The sequence below is a fragment of the Tasmannia lanceolata genome, unplaced genomic scaffold, assembly GCF_043159265.1.
Source record: "Tasmannia lanceolata isolate RefF3 unplaced genomic scaffold, GAP_Taslan_0.1 ptg000018l, whole genome shotgun sequence".
Classification (NCBI taxonomy): domain Eukaryota; kingdom Viridiplantae; phylum Streptophyta; class Magnoliopsida; order Canellales; family Winteraceae; genus Tasmannia; species Tasmannia lanceolata.
Window position 1 is genome coordinate 69,501,350 of NW_027518695.1, and position 19,096 is coordinate 69,520,445.

Genomic DNA, 19,096 nt, shown 5'->3' on the forward strand with positions numbered 1-19,096 from the left:
TATAAATTCTCCACAAATTGAAGGTCCTTCTAAGTAAATATTGAAGAGGGTAAGGCTTCAAGCCATAGTATTTCTGCTGGGCCAGTATTCTCCCTTGTTTGAGGGGTTTCTTCGTCTAACTTATCAGCAATTCTAGTGTGTGATTTGTCATAGTCAAGAGGTTCATTCCTCTCCTACACCCTGGTGGAGTCCCTCTAAGACCTAAGAACTTAAACAGTCAGATTTAACTTCGATGGCTTGAGTCTTGGGTCCAGCGAGAGTGGGAGGTCTGCTCTGGAATGATGTTGGAGCCACCTTATGGGCGGTCTTGAACCCAATTAGACGGAAAGAGTAATGAAGAGGAGGTGCAAGCCATCCTTTGTGGTGTTTACTGTTGGGGTTCCACGCAAAAGCAAATAGTCCCACATCGGATAAGTGAAATAGATGGGGATGGGCACCCTCTTTCTAATGGCTAGCTTTTAGGGGTGAGTTCTCTCCTGTTAATTTCGTAACATTTACCTGGTTGATTTCAGAGTGCCCAGAGAGATCATTATTAAAGGAGATTCGCTCAAGATTATCAGGTTGATGAACAACAAAATCCCCTATATTTAGAGAATCGCCGATGGGACAAGTCCTGCATTCAGTATATGCAGAGTCCGCTAACTAGTTGGCTCGACCGGGGTCTATAGGCCTAGCCCGGAGCTCTTTGAATTTTTAACCCTATAGTCCTTTCTAGGTATAATCTTTATGGTCCTCTCTAGTGGTCATCTTTTATATTAGTTGAGCAGGTTAGGGTGTGTACAGCAAGGCTTCTCATTCTCGCCCAATTAAATGGGTGGAAACAGATTAATGAGAATCTTTGCAAGTGACTCTGAGTTGCTCCGAAGAAGGTTAAATTTGAGAAATGGACTTAGCAGGTCAGACAGGGGAATGAGCCCTTAGCTTTGTATTCTGACCACCTCGGTGTTAAGAGCTCTCTTCAATAAAATTCTCTTCATTACCCCTCCCAAAAAATTATCTTAATGTGCAAACAAGGGTTAATTCGGTGCCATCGAGAGAGGCCTTTTAAGTCACGAACTGAAATACTTTCCTATTTTATTTTCTTTATCAGAACGGGTGTAGAATGGAAGAGTTTGATGAGAACCTGACTGAATTCTTAATGGCTTCTCAATTTTTGTTCTCCAGAGTGGGCGAAATGGGGAGGACAAAATCACAAAAAAAGTTCTCCAAATAACTTTTCATTTGAGATTTGCAGAAGGACATGATATTCCACCCCCCCCCCCCCCCCCCCCCCCCCCCTTGCAGTACACATATGCCCCCCTTATGACATGAACAGTGGGCAACTTCAACACTTTTTGACATCAAATCACATTATAAGGGAGTGGCATGCGTAGTTGTGGGGGGGGGGGGGGGGGGGGGGGGGGGTCGCCCTTGGAAGAAATGGGCAGAACAGGCCATCTTAGAGAATGCCATTCTCCATACCCTTTTTGTTCTCCACAAAATATATATATATATATATATATATATATATATATATATATATATATAGAGAGAGAGAGAGAGAGAGAGAGAGAGAGAGAGAGAGAGAGTGTTGGTGAGCTTAAGCTCACAAAACTTATGGTGCGCTTAAGCGCCCCAGTCACATGGGTCCCACATTTTCTGTGGTGATCCAAACCATTCATTTGCAAGGCCCTATCATAGATAGGGGGTGTACCAAAAATCAGCTCCATTGGATCATCCTAACCCCTCCTTTTGTGGAGGACAAAAATGGGCAGATTTGTGGACAAACAATGTCTGTCCATTTTGACCTCCACAAATGGATGGGTCAGGATGATCCTATGGAGATGATTTTTGGTACACACCCCATCTATGTAAGAGCCTTTCAAATGAATGCTTTGGATCATTCTAACAAAGTAGGGCCCCATGTGATTGGGCGCTTAAGCTCACCATAAGTTTGATGAGCTTAAGCTCACCAAACATATATATATATATATATATATATATATATATATATATATATATATATATATATATATGAGGAAACTGTTGGTGAGCTTAAGCTCACCAAACTTTTGGTGAGCTAGCTTGCCCAATCACATGGGTCCCACATTTTGGGGAGTGATCGAAACCATTCATTTTAAAGGCCTTATCATAGATAGGGGGTGTACCAAAAATCAGCTCCATAGGATCATCCTAACCCCTCCATTTGTGGAGGACAAAAATGGACAGACACAAATCTGCCCATTTTTGTCCTCCACAAATGAAGGGGTTAGGATGATCCTATGGAGCTGATTTTTGGTACACCCCCTATCTATCATAAGGCCTTTAAAATGAATGGTTTGGATCATCCTAACAAAGTGGCCCCCCATGTGATTGGGCAAGCTAGCTCACCAAAAGTTTGGTGAGCTTAAGCTCACCAACAGTTTCCTCTATATATATATATATATATAATGCAGGATTGCAGACCTTTTAATTTCCTGAAAATCTAGTTGTTTAGATGTCAAATGAACCACATAAAACACTTTTCTCGGTCGATCACTTCGAACAACTAGATGAACGGTCTTGACATGTGCCACATGTACTAGAAAAGAGACGCCAAAAGATAAAAACGACTCGAAACCGGATACTTTCCCTAAAAAATGAAAATTAAATTAACAGAGATTGATAAATCCAGAATCCAGTAATCAAATAACAAGTGATGGTAAAAGTTTTAAAAACTAAAACAAATTTTAAGACGATGTCAATAGAAAAATTCTGAGTATTCTGCAATGTTTTAACAAAATCTCTATGAGCAGAAAGAACTCGTATGAAACAGAAAGAGTCAAAAGAGACGATATTCATTCTTATGATATTAGGCATCATATTCCCCTTGAGAGAACTTGTTCTCTGGGTAGAAGACAGCGACAACTTGATTTCCGCCGAATTTTCTTCCATTCAGTCCTGCCCGCGCCTTAGAAGATCCATCGGTGTCTGCATATTCCAAGAATACCTGAAAAGGGGGAAAATATAAGGTTGACCATGAGAAGAATATCTCCAAACTCATCAGGAAGAACAGCTCAGTTCACCAAACGGCAAACCAGACGGGCTTTCATGTCATTAGTAATGATAATCCCAAAATTCTCCAACTTATCATCAGCACAAACATTTTAAGGAGGTAATTTGGTCCTAATCTCAATCTGGTACTTGAAAAGCTAAATCAATAATCAAGAACAAGAAAAATCAGATCAGTGTTATCATCTATACATCTGTCTCTTTGTATATCTATAATATATACAAAAGCATGGTTCTTTCCATCGTCATTCGCTTTCTTTGAAAGAAATTTTTTTAATGGAAAACCTTTACTTTATACCTCATGTTTTGTTTTGATAGCGTGGGGCCTAACACTTTAGACCAGAGTATAACATGGGTGGGGGCTACCATTTTGGTGGACCCACTATTCTACACCTCATGCTATGATTGGGCAGGGCCCAAAATTTTATAACAATGCCTAACATGGGCAGGGCCACCACCCTACACCTAATGTTTTGGTGTGGTGGGCCCACTATCTCCACCCAAACATTTCCATGGGATGAGCCCAACATTTTACACCTCATGTTTTGGTGTGGTGGGCCGTGGGCCCACCATCTCAACCCAAACCTACGCATAGAGTGGAGCCCACCATTTTACCCCCAGTGTTATTGATGATGTAGGGTTCAGAAGCTCTATCAAACCTATGCATAAACCTATGCATTAGGGTGGGCCCCACCATTTTATAAGCTTTAAAAATTCTAAAAACTTGATCCAGTACAAGTCAACTAGAGGGGCACTACTCAAGTCTGTGACCTTCAAGGTTGCAAATTGTGTAAGATCGCAGATGGTTTATGGGTTGTATAAAAGATTATTCTTCCCTTCTTCAGGATTTTTACAGGCAAAGTTGTGCTTTTAAGTTTATGAATTTTCAAATGATGAAGAATGTGCATTTTCTACTGACCTTCCCAACTCCTGGAGAAGACTCACCATTCGGATTTGGCCGAGGGATGACAACGTTAACCAATGTACCTGCATTGATATTTGAATTTATCAGACTTGAAACTGATAAAGAAGAAGAGTAACGGGTAAAGAAAGATCAAAATAATAGGTCTTCTGTGGGTTAGGCCTGATTCTTTCTAGCACAATGTTGAACTACAAAAAGCTGTAAAAACAAACCAAAAAAAAAAACAAAAAACAAGAAAAAAAGAAATCCATTTATGCAGATGAAATTAGATAGAAGTTCCATAAAAGACAGATCAGGCCTTCAAAATTTTGCTGACTACTTACCATATTTTCCGCCTTCTCCTCTCATGTCTTCCACTATGTCTTCATATTCCTCGTCATCTTTTAACTCGTCTGCGGTAACCACCTGTGTTAAGCATACAACCTTGGAAGGAAGGACACCTGCTTGGAACACGAGCCTCTGCAAAAACCCATGCAGAATGTCAGCAGGTAAATTAAGTATGACTCAGATCCCCTAAAATATTGCAATTTATCTAATTTTCTCATTTTTATTGCCATTATAATGATTTTTTTAAAATTAGTCCATTATAATGATTTATTATAATCATTTCTACAAAAAATTGAAGACAGCAGAAAAGTTATTCCGTGAGGGGGTTCAATAATTTGCACAAGGGAAATTCTGTTAGGCCACGTTTGGATACCCATGAGATTTAGATTTGGATTTCTCACATTTGCAGTTGAGATTTGGAGCTGGATCAGATCCTTAGATTTCCAAACCAGCTACAACCGTGGAAAAAAAATCTGATTTTCAAATCTGTTCTCCAAGACATTATTTGGAAATCAATATTTGTGGCAATTACCGTTCACCCTCGCTGTTCGCTGTTCCTCGACCTTTTTGCTGCAACATTAGCATGAGGATGATTGATGTATTTTGTATCCAAAACTCAAATCCAATCCAATACAAAAGCATGAGGTATCCAAACGTGACGTTGCCTTAATGTTTTCAAAAATATAAAAATAAAAATCAACATAAAGTGTTCCTCACCTGCAATGCTACCTGCTGTTGTGCTTGTAATAATACACTCTCCTGTTCAGGTTTAGGTTGGGTAGAACCCTGGTTTGCACGCCGAACAGTGAGAGTTTTATCTCCCAACTTGACCCCATTAAGAGCCGCACATGCAATGTCTGTAACCGAGAGGTCCTGATAAACACAGAAGGCATAGCCTTTTGAATTCCCCGTTTCCCTGTCCTTGACGAGATCGAAACCACGAAGAGGACCAAATGATTCCAGCAACTTCCTTATCTCGGTTTCTGTAAAGTAATATGGAAGTCCACCCACAAAGATGCGATCAGGTCCCTCAAGCCCACCAACTGAACCGGGTGTCAGCCCAACTGCACCCAGGTTCAGATTAGGGTTGGGCTGGCTTGGGCCAAGTGCGGCAGCAAGAGAAGGGTTGTAGTCAGTGGGCCTCCTAAGCTTTACCGGCGCCCCCTGGATATAAACAACTATAATTTAAACAGTACTACCGCAATGAAACATACAATTGACACGTGTTGTCCATGTCATTAATGCTCTCACACAAGGCATCAAGTACGGAAATGATAGTCTACCCAAAAAAGCTAACACATCCAAACAGGACTTTAAAAGGTATATATAGAAGGCATAATATAAGTTCATCCAGGGTATCAAAATAGAAAACATGTAATTTTAGATAAATAGAAACACATTAAAACAGTACATAGTATCACAAGGGCCAATGCAGTCCCAAAATGGTGGTTGTCTCTAATTTAGTGTCCTTGACTGAGTACAGTGAAAGCTTTGAAATCATAAATGAGTTGAGAAATGAAGGTACTTTAAGCCACTATGACAGATGACGAATCTATGGGATGGAGTATCTTTCAAAGATTAGGCTCATATTGTAGCTTACTAGGATGGGCCCGTAGGGAATAAGGTATGGACAAACAAAATAGGCTATGCAGGGGAATTTGAATTTACTAGCAAGAGTACACTGTTATAGTAGAGAATATGGGTAAAAAAGATGGGTGCAATTTAGGATTTGTGATACTAAAATATGCGATTAAAGAAATATTTATATTAGGTTTAGGTTAGATACAGAGGGGGGCAGACGTATCCCAAGAAAGTGCAGAAGTATCTTAGAAAGGCGCAGGCAACGTTTTTGGCAAGACTAAGAGACAAGGTTTATGGTATGTAAAACAAGAAGAATAATTAGATATTTGAAGTTTTAGGCAAGGAGAACGAATATTTCCAGTTCACGGGCAGACTGTTTTTGTGGAAGAAACCAAGAAAAGAAAAGATAGGAGAAAAATAGATTAGAAGTAACGAAAAAATAAGACACTTATCTCAAGGTATCCAACTAAGAGTTTTCCTTGGCATCTCACCAAATAAGAAGATTATGCTAGAATCACACTAGCAATCCCGAGGCTTCACACCAAGGGAACCCTAGGCCTCGCATCAAAGGGACAAGGCATGGTACCCTGAAGAATAGATATCACATCCACACGAGAGAAAAAAACTTCAAATATTTATTCATTCCGTCATAGCATGAAAGAACAATGCCTTGAGGCTACAATATATAAGAAAAAGAGAACTAGAACGTTCTAAAATCCTAAAACAAAAACCTAACACTTTTGGACTAAAATATCCTCTAATGACTTAAAGACTCCCTCCCCACTTAAAATTTTCCTCATACATGTGGGAGGTCTAATTAGAACAACTGATAATGAAAGAACTTATTTGATATGAATTTTGAGGGAAAAGACTAATACTCCCCTATGATTTAAACTTAAACAATACTCTAAACCTAAATAGAACTCTCTTAACATTAACGATAGGCCCCATCTTTAACTCTTGATTCTTCATAGCATCTTCGATGGTCCCCCATCACATTAAGAAACATAAAATCATCAAAGGCGAATTACATGTTCAAACATTTGATTCCATGCATCTTCAATATGGCTTCCAAGCTATAGCTTATCTACAAGGAAAAGAAAAGGTTAATGCTATGTCAAACATTTCTGCATAACAAACAAGAAATTGGTCACCTTTTGAAACTTCAAGGTACAAAGAATAAGGTTGACCATTCAAAAAAAAAGGCTTGCAGCTTAAAAGCATAACTGTAAGTTAGTTGGTTTGAGGAGGAATGAAAAGAGTTCATCAATTATGCAAGGAATCCACAAGCATGTAGCCTATGGAAAGAAAATGAAAGCAGGGTTGCCATCTAGATCGTCGGAAGCACAACCCAAGAGTTGAAACCTTTTATTGGGCAGTGGTCCAAAAAAGTAATACACAGGAAAGGAAAATCTCGAACCTCAAACATAATACCATCCAAGGCCATCGCATTACTTGCTTCTTCAACAGACCTCATCTCCACAAAAGCAAATTTCTTATCATGGTTGATATATACATTGACAACAGCATCACCTGCAAAACAGACAAGCACCTAATGATATTCACGCTCAAAGGTAAAGTCATCATGTAGAGGCAAGGTAAGAGGAGAGAGAAGGATTGGCAAACCGGGACCCGCAGTGTTTCCTCCAATGGTAGTCATAACCTGGCTAAAAAAGGTTGCAACAGACTGCAACAAAAGACAAGAAAAAAAAAAAGAAAAAAGTATGAGTTACCTGCAAGTATTGCTATCTTAAAACATCAACAAAAGGATAGGTAGAAACTACAAATTCAAAAGATAGACATGATTTCTCTTATGGAAATTGTAACAACATTCCATTGTCTGAGAATGCCACTCCATGCTTTATTAATGACCAATTTATAGCAGTTTTTGGAAAATCATAAATAATAGAGTCTATAGCCAATTACAATAGTGTAAAACGAAGAAGAGAGTGCCATTATTTAACGATGGAGCATGGATATCAATTCCCTTTCTCTTATCATACTTAACCTTCAAACTGAAAGCCCAGAGTTCCTTGCCACATGGCCCTCTATGGGAATGGGATGCACTAACAATTATCATTATTCTACAACTTCAGGATAAAAATTACTAAATACAAAAAAAAATAAAAAAAATCCATAGAACAATAAAAAAGATTTTGAATAAAAACTTCAAAACAATTGGTCTTCAATATTTGACTTAATGAAATGTTATCAGCACTCCCGTATTTTGATGATCGCACTCCTCACTTTATTAAAAAGTACGGTATGGCCCGCCCCATAGGATGATCCAAACCGTCCATTAGATGGGCCACAGCCTCAATAGGTTGTGCCCCAAAAATCAATTCCATAGGTTGATCCTAACCCTCTGATCTATAGAGGGATTGAATATTAGGAACCTATGGATCGGAGGGTTAGTATCAACCTATGGAAATGATTTTTGGGGCACAACCTATTGAGGTTGTGGCCCATCTAATGGACAGTTTACATCATCCTATGGTGCGGGCCATTCCGTACCTTTTAATAAAGTGAGGAGTGATATCATCAAAATACAGGAGTGCTGATAACATGTCCCTTGAATTATTACCTTTAAAGAATTAAACTTGCCATCATTAGAACAATAAAAGGATCTTGAACAAAAACTACAAAAAAATTAGCTTCAATATTTGGATTATTACCTTTAAAGAATTAAACTTTGAATCACCTAGGCATTTTAGAATTTTGAGTCTTCCAAATCAACACTTATCAAACTCATGTTTAAAAATAATGCAAAAGTTTTGCATTACATGTTATTAAAATTTGGTTAATCAAAATAATATTAGAAGTTAACAATTTGTCGCAATTTATCACAAGGTAACACTAGATTATCTCTCAAACAATATCATATCCAACAGGCTCAGATCTCCACATGACTTTTCAGCATCGTCTACATAGCTACTTAAATTGCAATTACTGTGCAATTTCATTTACATACAATAATATCTGAAGTATATGATATGTAGCACAGTAGCAGTTTTATTAAAAATGAGATCACTTAACTCACATACAATATTCCCTATCCACAGATAAACCCTAATTTTCCACATGATGTTTCAGGATCATTCACATAGCGACTTATTAATCAATCACCAAAGCAATTCTTCTTCTTTTTGCAATTACATAAATGTAATATGATATGCGCGTGCCGCAAGTCTTACTTAAGAAAACGATCAAAAATTGTATCAGTCCTCTTGAAATCTTTAAATGTATTTTAAGGGACTTGCTAGGCAATTTTGCAAAAAGCCATTACGTGGCTCACTTTTTCAGGAGAGAACAGCGACCTCAAATGAATCAAATGAATGAGACAAAATATGCTAGGAGGTGGCTGCTCTCTCCTGAATATGTGAACCACGAAATGTCTTTATGCGAAATTGCCTAGCAAATCCCTAAACTTAAAATTAAATTTGAATTTTTTCATACATGTTCAAGTTCCCTATATTTAATGTTTCCATCTCCTTTTACATTCTCCAACTCAGGTTGATTGACCATCAATACCTTTGGATCATGGTTTTAATTTCCACCGAAACCGACACGAAATGACCGAAACGTTTCCATTTCCAACCCCACCGAAACCGAAATGACCGGAATGCATAAACCAAAATCGTCAGTGTGTACTAGTAATATACTATATAACTATGTATTACATAACTATATGTATATGAATTGCGTGCAAAATGTGGTACAAGTATTATGTACATATATTTATATGAATTGCATGTGAAAGTTTGTATATGTCGCAGAAGAGAAGAGAAGGAAAAGAGTGACTTAGGGAAGACTCCCCCTCACTTATGCATTTATATAAATGAGAAATAAGGTACAATGACCACTATGCTCTTAGGCATCTACACACATACACATACACACTTCTAAAACTTCCCGTCAAGATGGAATGTATATATCATACATTCCTAGCTTGTTACAAATATCACTCAATTTGGCTCTACTCAAGGGTTTGGTGAAGGTATCAGCAAAAGCTGATCTGCTGAACATGTGAAGGTAGTGCATAATTTGCCCTGTTGGATCTTGTGGCAAATGAAATGGCAGTCCACCTCGAAGTGTTTGGTACGCTCATAAACGACCGAATTGTTGGCAATATGAATCGCAGCCTTATTGCCGCAATACAACTGAGCTGGTGAGAATGATGGGAATCCAATCTCAGCTAGAAGAGAGCGCAGCCAGATAAACTCACTATCAGTGTGTGACATAGCTCGGTATTCGGCTTTAGTACTCAATTTTGATACAACATTTTGCTTCTTACTGCGTCAAGATACTAGGTTACCTCCAACAAAGGTGCAATACCCAATCGTGGATCTTCTGTCACTTGGAGAACCTGCACAGTCAGCATCACAAAAACCTTCTAACTTCATATCGCCATATCTCTTGAAAAGAAGCCCTGGAGCACTTTTCAAATATCTAAAGATCTGAACCACGGCTGCCTAGTGGGACGTACAAGGGGTACTTATGAACTGGTTAACAACCCCACAGCATATGAAATATCTGGGCGAGTGACTCTGAGATATATGAGTTTTCCAACTAGTCTGCGGTATCTGCCAGGGTCTTCTAACAAGTCACCCTCTTATGGAAGAAGCTTTGTATTTAGATCCATGGGAGTAGTAGCTTATCTTATCCCTAAAGATCTAGTCTCATCTAGAAGATCCAAAACATATTTCCGTTGTGATAGGGAGAGACTAGTACCCGAGTAGGACGCCTCAATCCCCAAGAGATATTGAAGGCGCCCAAGATCATTTGTGGAGACTTCTCAACTCAACTCAACTAATCCTTTGTCCCAAACTAGATTTGTGGAGAATTTTGATTGCAGGAAATTCTTCAGTCTTTGTATGTCATATGAGTCACTTCCTGTAATGATAATATCATCCACATGAGACTATGAGAAGAACGGGACCCGCATCCGACTTCTGACTAAATACCGAGTGGTGAACGGCACATCGCTTCACACTCTATCTCATGAGAGCATCACTAAAGCTCCCAAACCAAGCTCTAGGAGATTGCTTGAGACTATATAATGACTTTAGAAGATGGCAAACTGAGGATAACTCCCTCTGAGCAACATATCTAGGAGGTTGCTCCATATACACCTCCTCAGCCAAATCACCATGAAGAAAGGCATTTTTGACATCGATTGCTATAATGGCCAGCTGTGGTTAACTGCAAGAGAGGTTAGAGCCCTCACAGATGGAATCTTGGCACGGGGAGAGATTGTCTCGGTGTAATCAATCCCATATGTCTTAGTATATCCTTTGGCAACCAATACTGCCTTAAGGCGCTCAATTGTCCCACCTGGAAAATATTTGATGGCATAGATCCATCGGCAACCAAAATGATGAGCCACTGGAGGCGGGGGAACAATATCCCGCGTATGATTCACCTGAAGGGCGGCCTTCTCATCGTCCATAGCAGCACGCCACCCAGGATGAGCAAGTGCTTCCCACCAAGACTTAGGCAAAGAACTTTTTTTTTTTTGAAAGATGACAAGTATTTTTATTGATACTATGAAAGGTACATTGGGGACCAGAGGTCCCGGCTGCCATTACATGGTATCAAGCACAACTGGGCAGGAACATACTCCTGAGCAAGAAAAGTTGAGAGTAAATAAAATGAAAAAGCCATTACATGGTATCAAGCACAACTGGGCAGGAACATACTCCTGAGCAAGAAAAGTTGAGAGTAAATAAAATGAAAAAGCACCTGGGTCAAGCTCTCCAGACCTTGCCTTAGAGCCAAACCAGAAAGGAACCCCTTTCAACCAAATCAATTCATCCGTCCTCCACTATGATCAAACAAAATGACCACCTACTAGCTTCACATTCCTAACACTTCGCATCCTCTTTCTAGCAACTTCTATCTTCCTGTAATTATGTTTCCATAATAGCCACAATGTCCAGGTTTCTTCTTCTACCTAATTCCTACGCCAGCTTCTTTTTCTCCGTCCCTCATCCCCTTATATTCCGGAAGTTAATCTTTATTTAGCAACCATTTTTCCGCCCAAAGAAACCTTTAGATCTCGCCTGTCGTAAGAGTTTGAGTTCCTTAATTCCCTTTTTCTTTTTGTTAAGATTAGATCTACCGGATCAGCCCTGATTTGCGGTGTCCATAAGCATCCTACAGGTGGTATCATCCCTCATCCCTGTAAACCAAACCAGTGTCACGGGCCAAATATTTGAGCAACGGAATAACCCGTGCGGCACCCCAACATGCACAAATGCTAGGGCAAGCCTTCAATCGTGCAAGGCTTTAAAGGCCCTACACGCCAACACCCCTTGATGCTTCGAATGTGCACACAAACTCTAAGCTGTTCAACAAGCTACTCGGCTCAGATCTTGACATGCGCTTCTAGGTACCCACACTCATGATCAGCCTGCATCACGAGTACATCGAACATAAGGCCTTGGGGCCTAATGCAAAGTCCATCGAGTACGAGGCATGACGATGCCACGCACCAATCCGCCAAGCGCTGGGGCTTGGTCATCCAAGAAGCAAGATGCCCCATGGACTGATCCGCAAGGTGTACACCTCACGAGGGCAACCGAAGTCGCCCCGGCACGAACCCATGGAAGACCTAGAGAATGGCCTACCCACGAGACGTACCGCGGTGCAGGGGGACAAACAGTATAGGTAGCCCCCTACACCGGTCCGTCGCGCAATGCATGTGGGAACCCAACCCAACATGCACCGTCTTTGGCCCCCATCCTCAACCAAAGAAACTGGAGCATCCCTATGAATAACTCGCAGTCCGCACCCAAAGCTCCCTTAGGGCACGCCTACGAGTTGAAGTATGATTTCCTACTGTGTGCAACAGATGCACAAGTCCTCTTGCAACCCATGAGCAAGCCACCAAGGCTCCTGCCCACACCTGCTGGGCCTAACGGGGGAGGAGTCAGCAAGTCACGGGGTCAACTCCTCCTATAGAGTTTGGCCAGCCAACCAGCTTAGCGGCGAGTGGCGACCAAAGGTGCTATAAACAACGCATTTCCAAGACGCAACGAGACAAGATGGGATGGATTTTAATACCGGTTGTGTCCTGAACTGTTTCCCCGTGACACTCCCCCACCTGATAACGTCGACGCCCTCGTCGACACTGAACGCTCTGTGAAGCTCAGTTCCACAATAACAATGACTTCTCAATCTTGAAAACAGCTACCACTGGTACTTCGACAATCAGCGCATTCTGACTTCTACTGCATACCACACTGGCTCAAGTTCTGCCAATCACTGCACTATAGCTCTGCTGGAGTTATCTTCAACAACGATAGTTTTTCCGGACTCCATCAAACTAGGCGAAGGTTTTCTGACGGTGCCTACAAACGCTGTGGATGACGTGCCATCACTTTCGGCACGGAAGGTTTTGGCTCACCTACAACTGGATGACGTGCCATCACTTTCGGCACTGAAGGTTTCGGCTCACCTACAACCGGATAACGTGCCATCACTTTCGGCACGGAATGTTTTGGCTCACCTACAACCGGATAACACGCCATCACTTTCGGCATGGAAGGTTTTGGCTCACCTACAACCAAATAACGTGCCATTACTTTCGGCACGGAAGGTTTTGGCTCACCTACAACCAGATAACGTGCCAACACTTTCGGCACGGAAGGTTTCGGCTCACCTACAACCGATGATGATGGTTCTGAGCACTCCACCAAACTCCATAAGGGCAGAGCGACCAAACTTGAATCCTTCCCTCAAGCAACTCTCAAGTTCCTCCTTAGCTACACTCAAGCTTCCTCTAGAGTGGTCTTCCGAAATGGCCAACTTGCACCGCTTCGTCTCTCCCTGAATATGCCACCACTTCTGGCACAGCATCTGCCTCACTTTCGGCCAAGTGCAGCACTTGCCACCCGCAAAGTGCAAGCCAACCACGGAGTCCACAAGCACTCCCAAGCAAAGAGACCACCACATCGGTCTCGCCTCCTCCTTGAGGCCAAGAATCCCCTATTGGGATCAATCAACGCGACGCTTAGTCTTGCCTGCTTCTGTTCAACACTGTAGAACTTGATTTGAACAATCAACCCTTATGCCACAAATGGTCTCCTTGGGCACTTGCGGTTAGTACTCACACTGCTAACCACCCAAATATTCCATCATTCAGATTGAGCTGTCCTTTCAATTTCGACAAACAAAGAGATTCTAAAGCAGCAAGAAACACACAAACATACCATGTCGACCCATACCAACACAGTCTGCCCATATGCCATCTGAGCTCACCACACTGTCCCATATCAGCACAGCAAACCCATTATCAAATCTAAGCGGCCTTGGCGTTCGTTCCAAGGTCTTTTTGAGAAGAGCATCACGCATGCTCGATTATAATTGTGAACTGCCATAAAAGTACTTCAGTCATTGACCAGCTCTTCATCCTGAGCATGTCTGCTAATTCGTCAAACTGGTTATGCCATCACACTGAGCAAGCAAATTCACTTCGATGAGCGCTTTGGTGCCGACACGTTCAACACCTCATCTGATAGGGGAAGGCTTATGCCAGCAGCCAACCCTTTTTTCATAGCAAGCCCTTAAGGCCATATGCTAACACAACAATGTTAGCCAACACTACAACGGAGCATTCACAACTCCCCAACTGCCACTTCCGATCTCACACATCGGTGGGTCACTGAAAGATGCCAACCTGTTCGCTGACGGTTGCAGCTCTAACACTGTATCAAGCTTCGAGCAAATCCATTCAGCAATGCTTGAACAAACACTGATGGTACTAATCTTTGCAGGCCATCGCGCCTCTGTTGCGCGACTCAAGTAGAATAAGGGAGAGTCCATCGAAAGGAACATACCCACGCAATTTCAGCTCTTCTTCAGCTGACTAATGGACTTTCAAAGTGTTAGATTCAAAGACATCCGCAACTTAGCACTTCCAACTTGGTGTGCTAACATTCAAGCTCTTTCCAACTCCGCCACAACATAAAGCATTTCCCGTTCCTTTGTGCGAAGCAACATGCACTAGAGATGAACTAATCATAGCCGCAGACATTGCAACTATGCCAGCACAGACACCAACTGTATCAGCTCCTTGCAAAACTCTTGATTCACAACCTGCTCTGATCTGGCACTAAATACCATCTGACACCAATTCTCAAAGCACACTTTGAATACATAGCTTGGACATTCCGCTCTGATACCAACTGTCACGGGCCAAATATTTGAGCAACGGAATAACCCGTGCGGCGCCCCAACATGCACAAATGCTAGGGCAAGCCTTCAATCGTGCAAGGCTTTAAAGGCCCTACACGCCAACACCCCTTGATGCTTCGAATGTGCAAACAAACTCTAAGCTGTTCAACAGGCTACTTGGCTCAGATCTTGACATGCGCTTCTAGGTACCCACACTCATGATCAGCCTGCATCACGAGTACATCGAACATAAGGCCTTGGGGCCTAATGCAAAGTCCATCGAGTACGAGGCATGACGATGCCACGCACCAATCCGCCAAGCGCTGGGGCTTGGTCATCCAAGAAGCAAGATGCCCCATGGACTGATCCGCAAGGTGTACACCTCACGAGGGCAACCGAAGTCGCCCCGGCACGAACCCATGGAAGACCTAGAGAATGGCCTACCCACGAGACGTACTGCGGTGCAGGGGGGCAAACAGTATAGGTAGCCCCCTGCACCGGTCCGTCGCGCAATGCATGTGGAAACCCAACCCAACATGCACTGTCTTTGGCCCCCATCCTCAACCAAAGAAACTGGAGCATCCCTATAGATAGCTCGCAGTCCGCACCCAAAGCTCCCTTAGGGCACGCCTACGAGTTGAAGTATGATTTCCTACTGTGTGCAACAGATGCACAAGTAAGTCCTCTTGCAACCCATGAGCAAGCCACCAAGGCTCCTGCCCACACCTGCTGGACCTAACGGGGGAGGAGTCAGCAAGTCACGGGGTCAACTCCTCCTATAGAGTTTGGCCAACCAACCAGCTTAGCGGCGAGTGGCAACCAAAGGTGCTATAAACAACGCATTTCCAAGACGCAACGAGACAAGACGGGATGGATTTTAATACCGGTTGTGTCCTGAACTGTTTCCCCGTGACACCAGGCTCGTCGCCCATTACTGCCATTGCGATAAATTCAACTTCATCATCCTCTTCCGCCACAGAATTGAATAAGATCCAGTAAAGTAACCGGAGTTTCTCCCATTCCATCCACATTTGTTCATAAGAAATCCCTTTTTTCCTTGATGATGTCGCCACGGTCCACGTATAGGGGCTCCTACCACACGATTTGAAGCATCACGGGCCTTATCCACGTTGCTATCACGTGCATTTGTTAGCTTGCCACCTGTAGATACCACTTTTTCATGTTCCTGAACCTTCTTACATTACAATCAAGTTGAGAAGATTCTATTACACCTTCAACTGATCGCTTTTGTAGCTCTTTGCTAGGGTCCACGATGAACGGTGGATGATTAAGAATCATAGGGGGGTTTCCTTTTTCACCATTCTCTTGCAGTATAGCTGTATTCCCAGCTGGAACGATCGAAGAGCTCCACACACATACGACTCGTGTCCCATTCTCGATGTTGATGCACCGCCACGTGGCAAAATATTGGGAACAAAAATCCTCTCGTTCTTATCTGTACCCACTTGTCTGCCATGCTTCACTGCAAGATTAGCGGGAGTCATGTGACTTGAGAATCCCGTCCGCTCATACGAGAATTTCAAATTTGAATCAACAGTTCCAGATTGACTTGCTTCAATCTGAGCCATCGGTTGTTTACCCTCTCTTTTTTCCACACCCGTTTCATTTTTAACCCGATGATCATATTCATTTAATCCAATTTGATCCAACAGCTGATGATGCATCCCCTTCTTCAGTTTTTCCGGGACTGGAGAACTCGTTTTTGGCTCCTGATCGTACTCCGGCCCCCCATCCCTAGGAAAAGGGTAAAAATTCCGGTTTGGTACAGAAATGGTTGTAGGCCTAATTTCCTCGCCAAACTCCCCCACTACACCAATCGGACAGAACCTATTATCGACTTTGAGTCTTACCACCAATCAAAGAGAAGCCCATTCCGATGTAAAGATTTTTGCTCTTGCGCATTCCAGACTTTGCCTACAATCACCTTCCATTTTCACTTCAACCACAGAGCCAAAGAGACTCCCAATCGCTTCGACCGTATCAATATTCCAAGCATGGAGTGGTATGCCAAATAAACGAATCCAGATGGTTCTTGCACCAGTTTTATACTCTGGATACCAAGGAGTTAGAGAAAGAAGATACTCCCCAAAAGCGGCAGCTCCTTTAAGGAAGATCCTATTGGCCTGCTCCTCCGATTCAAAGCCAAATAATACCTCATTTTTACTTAGTATGAACGGCTCCGATAAATCCGGTAGATCCCAAAACCAACACGCCCATTTCCATATTTCTTCAATGTCCCAATCAGCCTTTTTAACTTTTCCAATTAAACTCATTTTAAGCAGGTTGCTTCTGTTTTCCACATTTTTTCCTTTTTACTTCAATCGCTATCTGCTCCCCATCAACCTTTGCCCTCTTGACGTTGTCTCCAATAGTTCGTTCCCTGATCACTGCTTTGGAGCACCCACATCTACGACATTCAGTGCGTCTTCTGAAGTTGTGGTACTTGCAGCTCCAACAACTCCAATCTCCCGGAAGAAATCTTCAGCTATTATTTCCACCAGAATAGTGTTCCCCCATCCCCATTCCCATCACAGGGAACATCGTGAACTGGCCATGTTCGCGACTTAGGCAAAGAAATAGAAAACAGAGAGGACACAAAGCTGCGAAATGTAGGAGCAAATGGGCTCGGGTGGAGCTGTAGGGGCAGCAGATCGAGGTCGTCGCGCGTAGACCTGCATAGGGACAAATGAAGGAGCTGTCGGGGCTTCCGATGGGGAGGGAAGAAGAGGTATTGGATCAAGGAGAACGAGAATGGGAAGAGGAACTGAGGACACAGGAGTAATGGGCTCAGCACTAGTAAAATAGGAAACAGACTTGAAGAAGGTAACATCGGTGGAGGGAAAAAACTGACGAAGTCGAGGACTATAACACTTGTAGCCTTTCTGGATACGAGAGTAGCCCAGAAAAACACAACGCTCGGCCCGGAGCTCTATTTTTACCAACCCGTGGACAAAGTTGTGGACAAAGCAAACACATCCAAAAACTCGAGGGGTAAGGAGGAAGGGATCACCCTGAGGATGCAAGACAGAGAAGGGGGAATGATTGCCTAACATGGAAGAGGGAATGCTCTTAGCTAGGAAACATGAAGTAAGGATGGCATCACTCCAATAGACTTTAGGGACATGCATCTAAAAAAGTAGAGTACGAGCCATAACAGGGAGATATCTCAATTTCCTCTCGGCAACACCATTTTGTTGAGAGGTGTAAGCACGAGAGGATTGATGAATAATCCCATGAGAAGTTAAGAAGTCTTGAAAACCATTAGAGGTGGAAAAGTATTCTCTAGCATTATCATTTCGTAAACACTCGAGGGAAAATTATATTGATTGGTAATCTCAGCATAAAATGTGCGAAAAACAGTAAAAACATCTGATCTATTCTTAAGTACAACCATGTCATCCAAGAGAAGTCATCCATAAAGACTATAAAATAGATATACCCAAAAAGAGACTTGGTCCTCGAGCGACCCTATACATCATAATGGGCCAACTCAAAAGGTCTCGAAACCCGACTAACAGTCCAAGAGGAAAATAACACACGATGATGTTTTCCGAGTTCACAGGACTCGCACTGAAAGGGCTGCTGGGGGAAGAGGCAATAGAGGTTTGCTGAAGGCGCTAAAGAGAATGATGACCAAGACGACAATGCTACCGATAGGCATCAACAGAGCTATGCAAAATGGTGAGTGGCGGGTGACAGTGAAGATGATAAAGGTCGTCCACCTCACAACCCGATCCAATCGTCACCCCAGTTGAGAGATCCTGAAAAAGACAATAAGAAGGAAAAAATGAGACGGAGCAATTAAGAGCTTTAATAAGCTGAGTGGCAGACAACAAGTTAAAGGGAGACTTAGGGACACAAAGTACAGACGATAAAGACAGACCAGAATGAGGAGAAAGTGTATCAACACCAGAGATGGGAGCTTTAGTCCCATCAGCAAGAGTAACAGACCGATAAAGAGAATGAAATGGTTGAAAGGAACTAAGGGATGAAGAGTTACCAGTCACATGGTTGAAGGCCCTGAAATCAATAATCCAG

At 42.4% G+C, this 19,096-nt stretch overlaps 1 protein-coding gene across 6 annotated transcripts in view; it reads right to left on the bottom strand.

Moving 5' to 3' along the window:
- Nucleotides 1-2,606: 2,606 nt before the first annotated feature.
- The window catches only part of LOC143849695 (splicing factor U2af large subunit B-like), a 37,463-nt gene continuing 20,973 nt past the window's right edge, over nt 2,607-19,096 (bottom strand). For 4 of the 6 annotated variants that reach the window (XM_077358846.1, XM_077358849.1, XM_077358850.1 and 1 more), the window contains 6 exons: nt 7,487-7,547; nt 7,281-7,393; nt 4,997-5,443; nt 4,276-4,411; nt 3,950-4,017; nt 2,607-2,968 (listed from right to left, as the gene is read on the bottom strand). In XM_077358846.1, coding sequence (XP_077214961.1) covers nt 2,831-2,968; nt 3,950-4,017; nt 4,276-4,411; nt 4,997-5,443; nt 7,281-7,393; nt 7,487-7,547 — 963 coding nt within the window. In that variant the 3' untranslated portion in view covers nt 2,607-2,830. Of the gene's footprint in view, nt 2,969-3,949; nt 4,018-4,275; nt 4,412-4,811; nt 4,850-4,996; nt 5,444-7,280; nt 7,394-7,486; nt 7,548-19,096 lie in introns of those variants that run through there. The other 2 variants (XM_077358847.1, XR_013235770.1) reach the window with 2 other exon arrangements.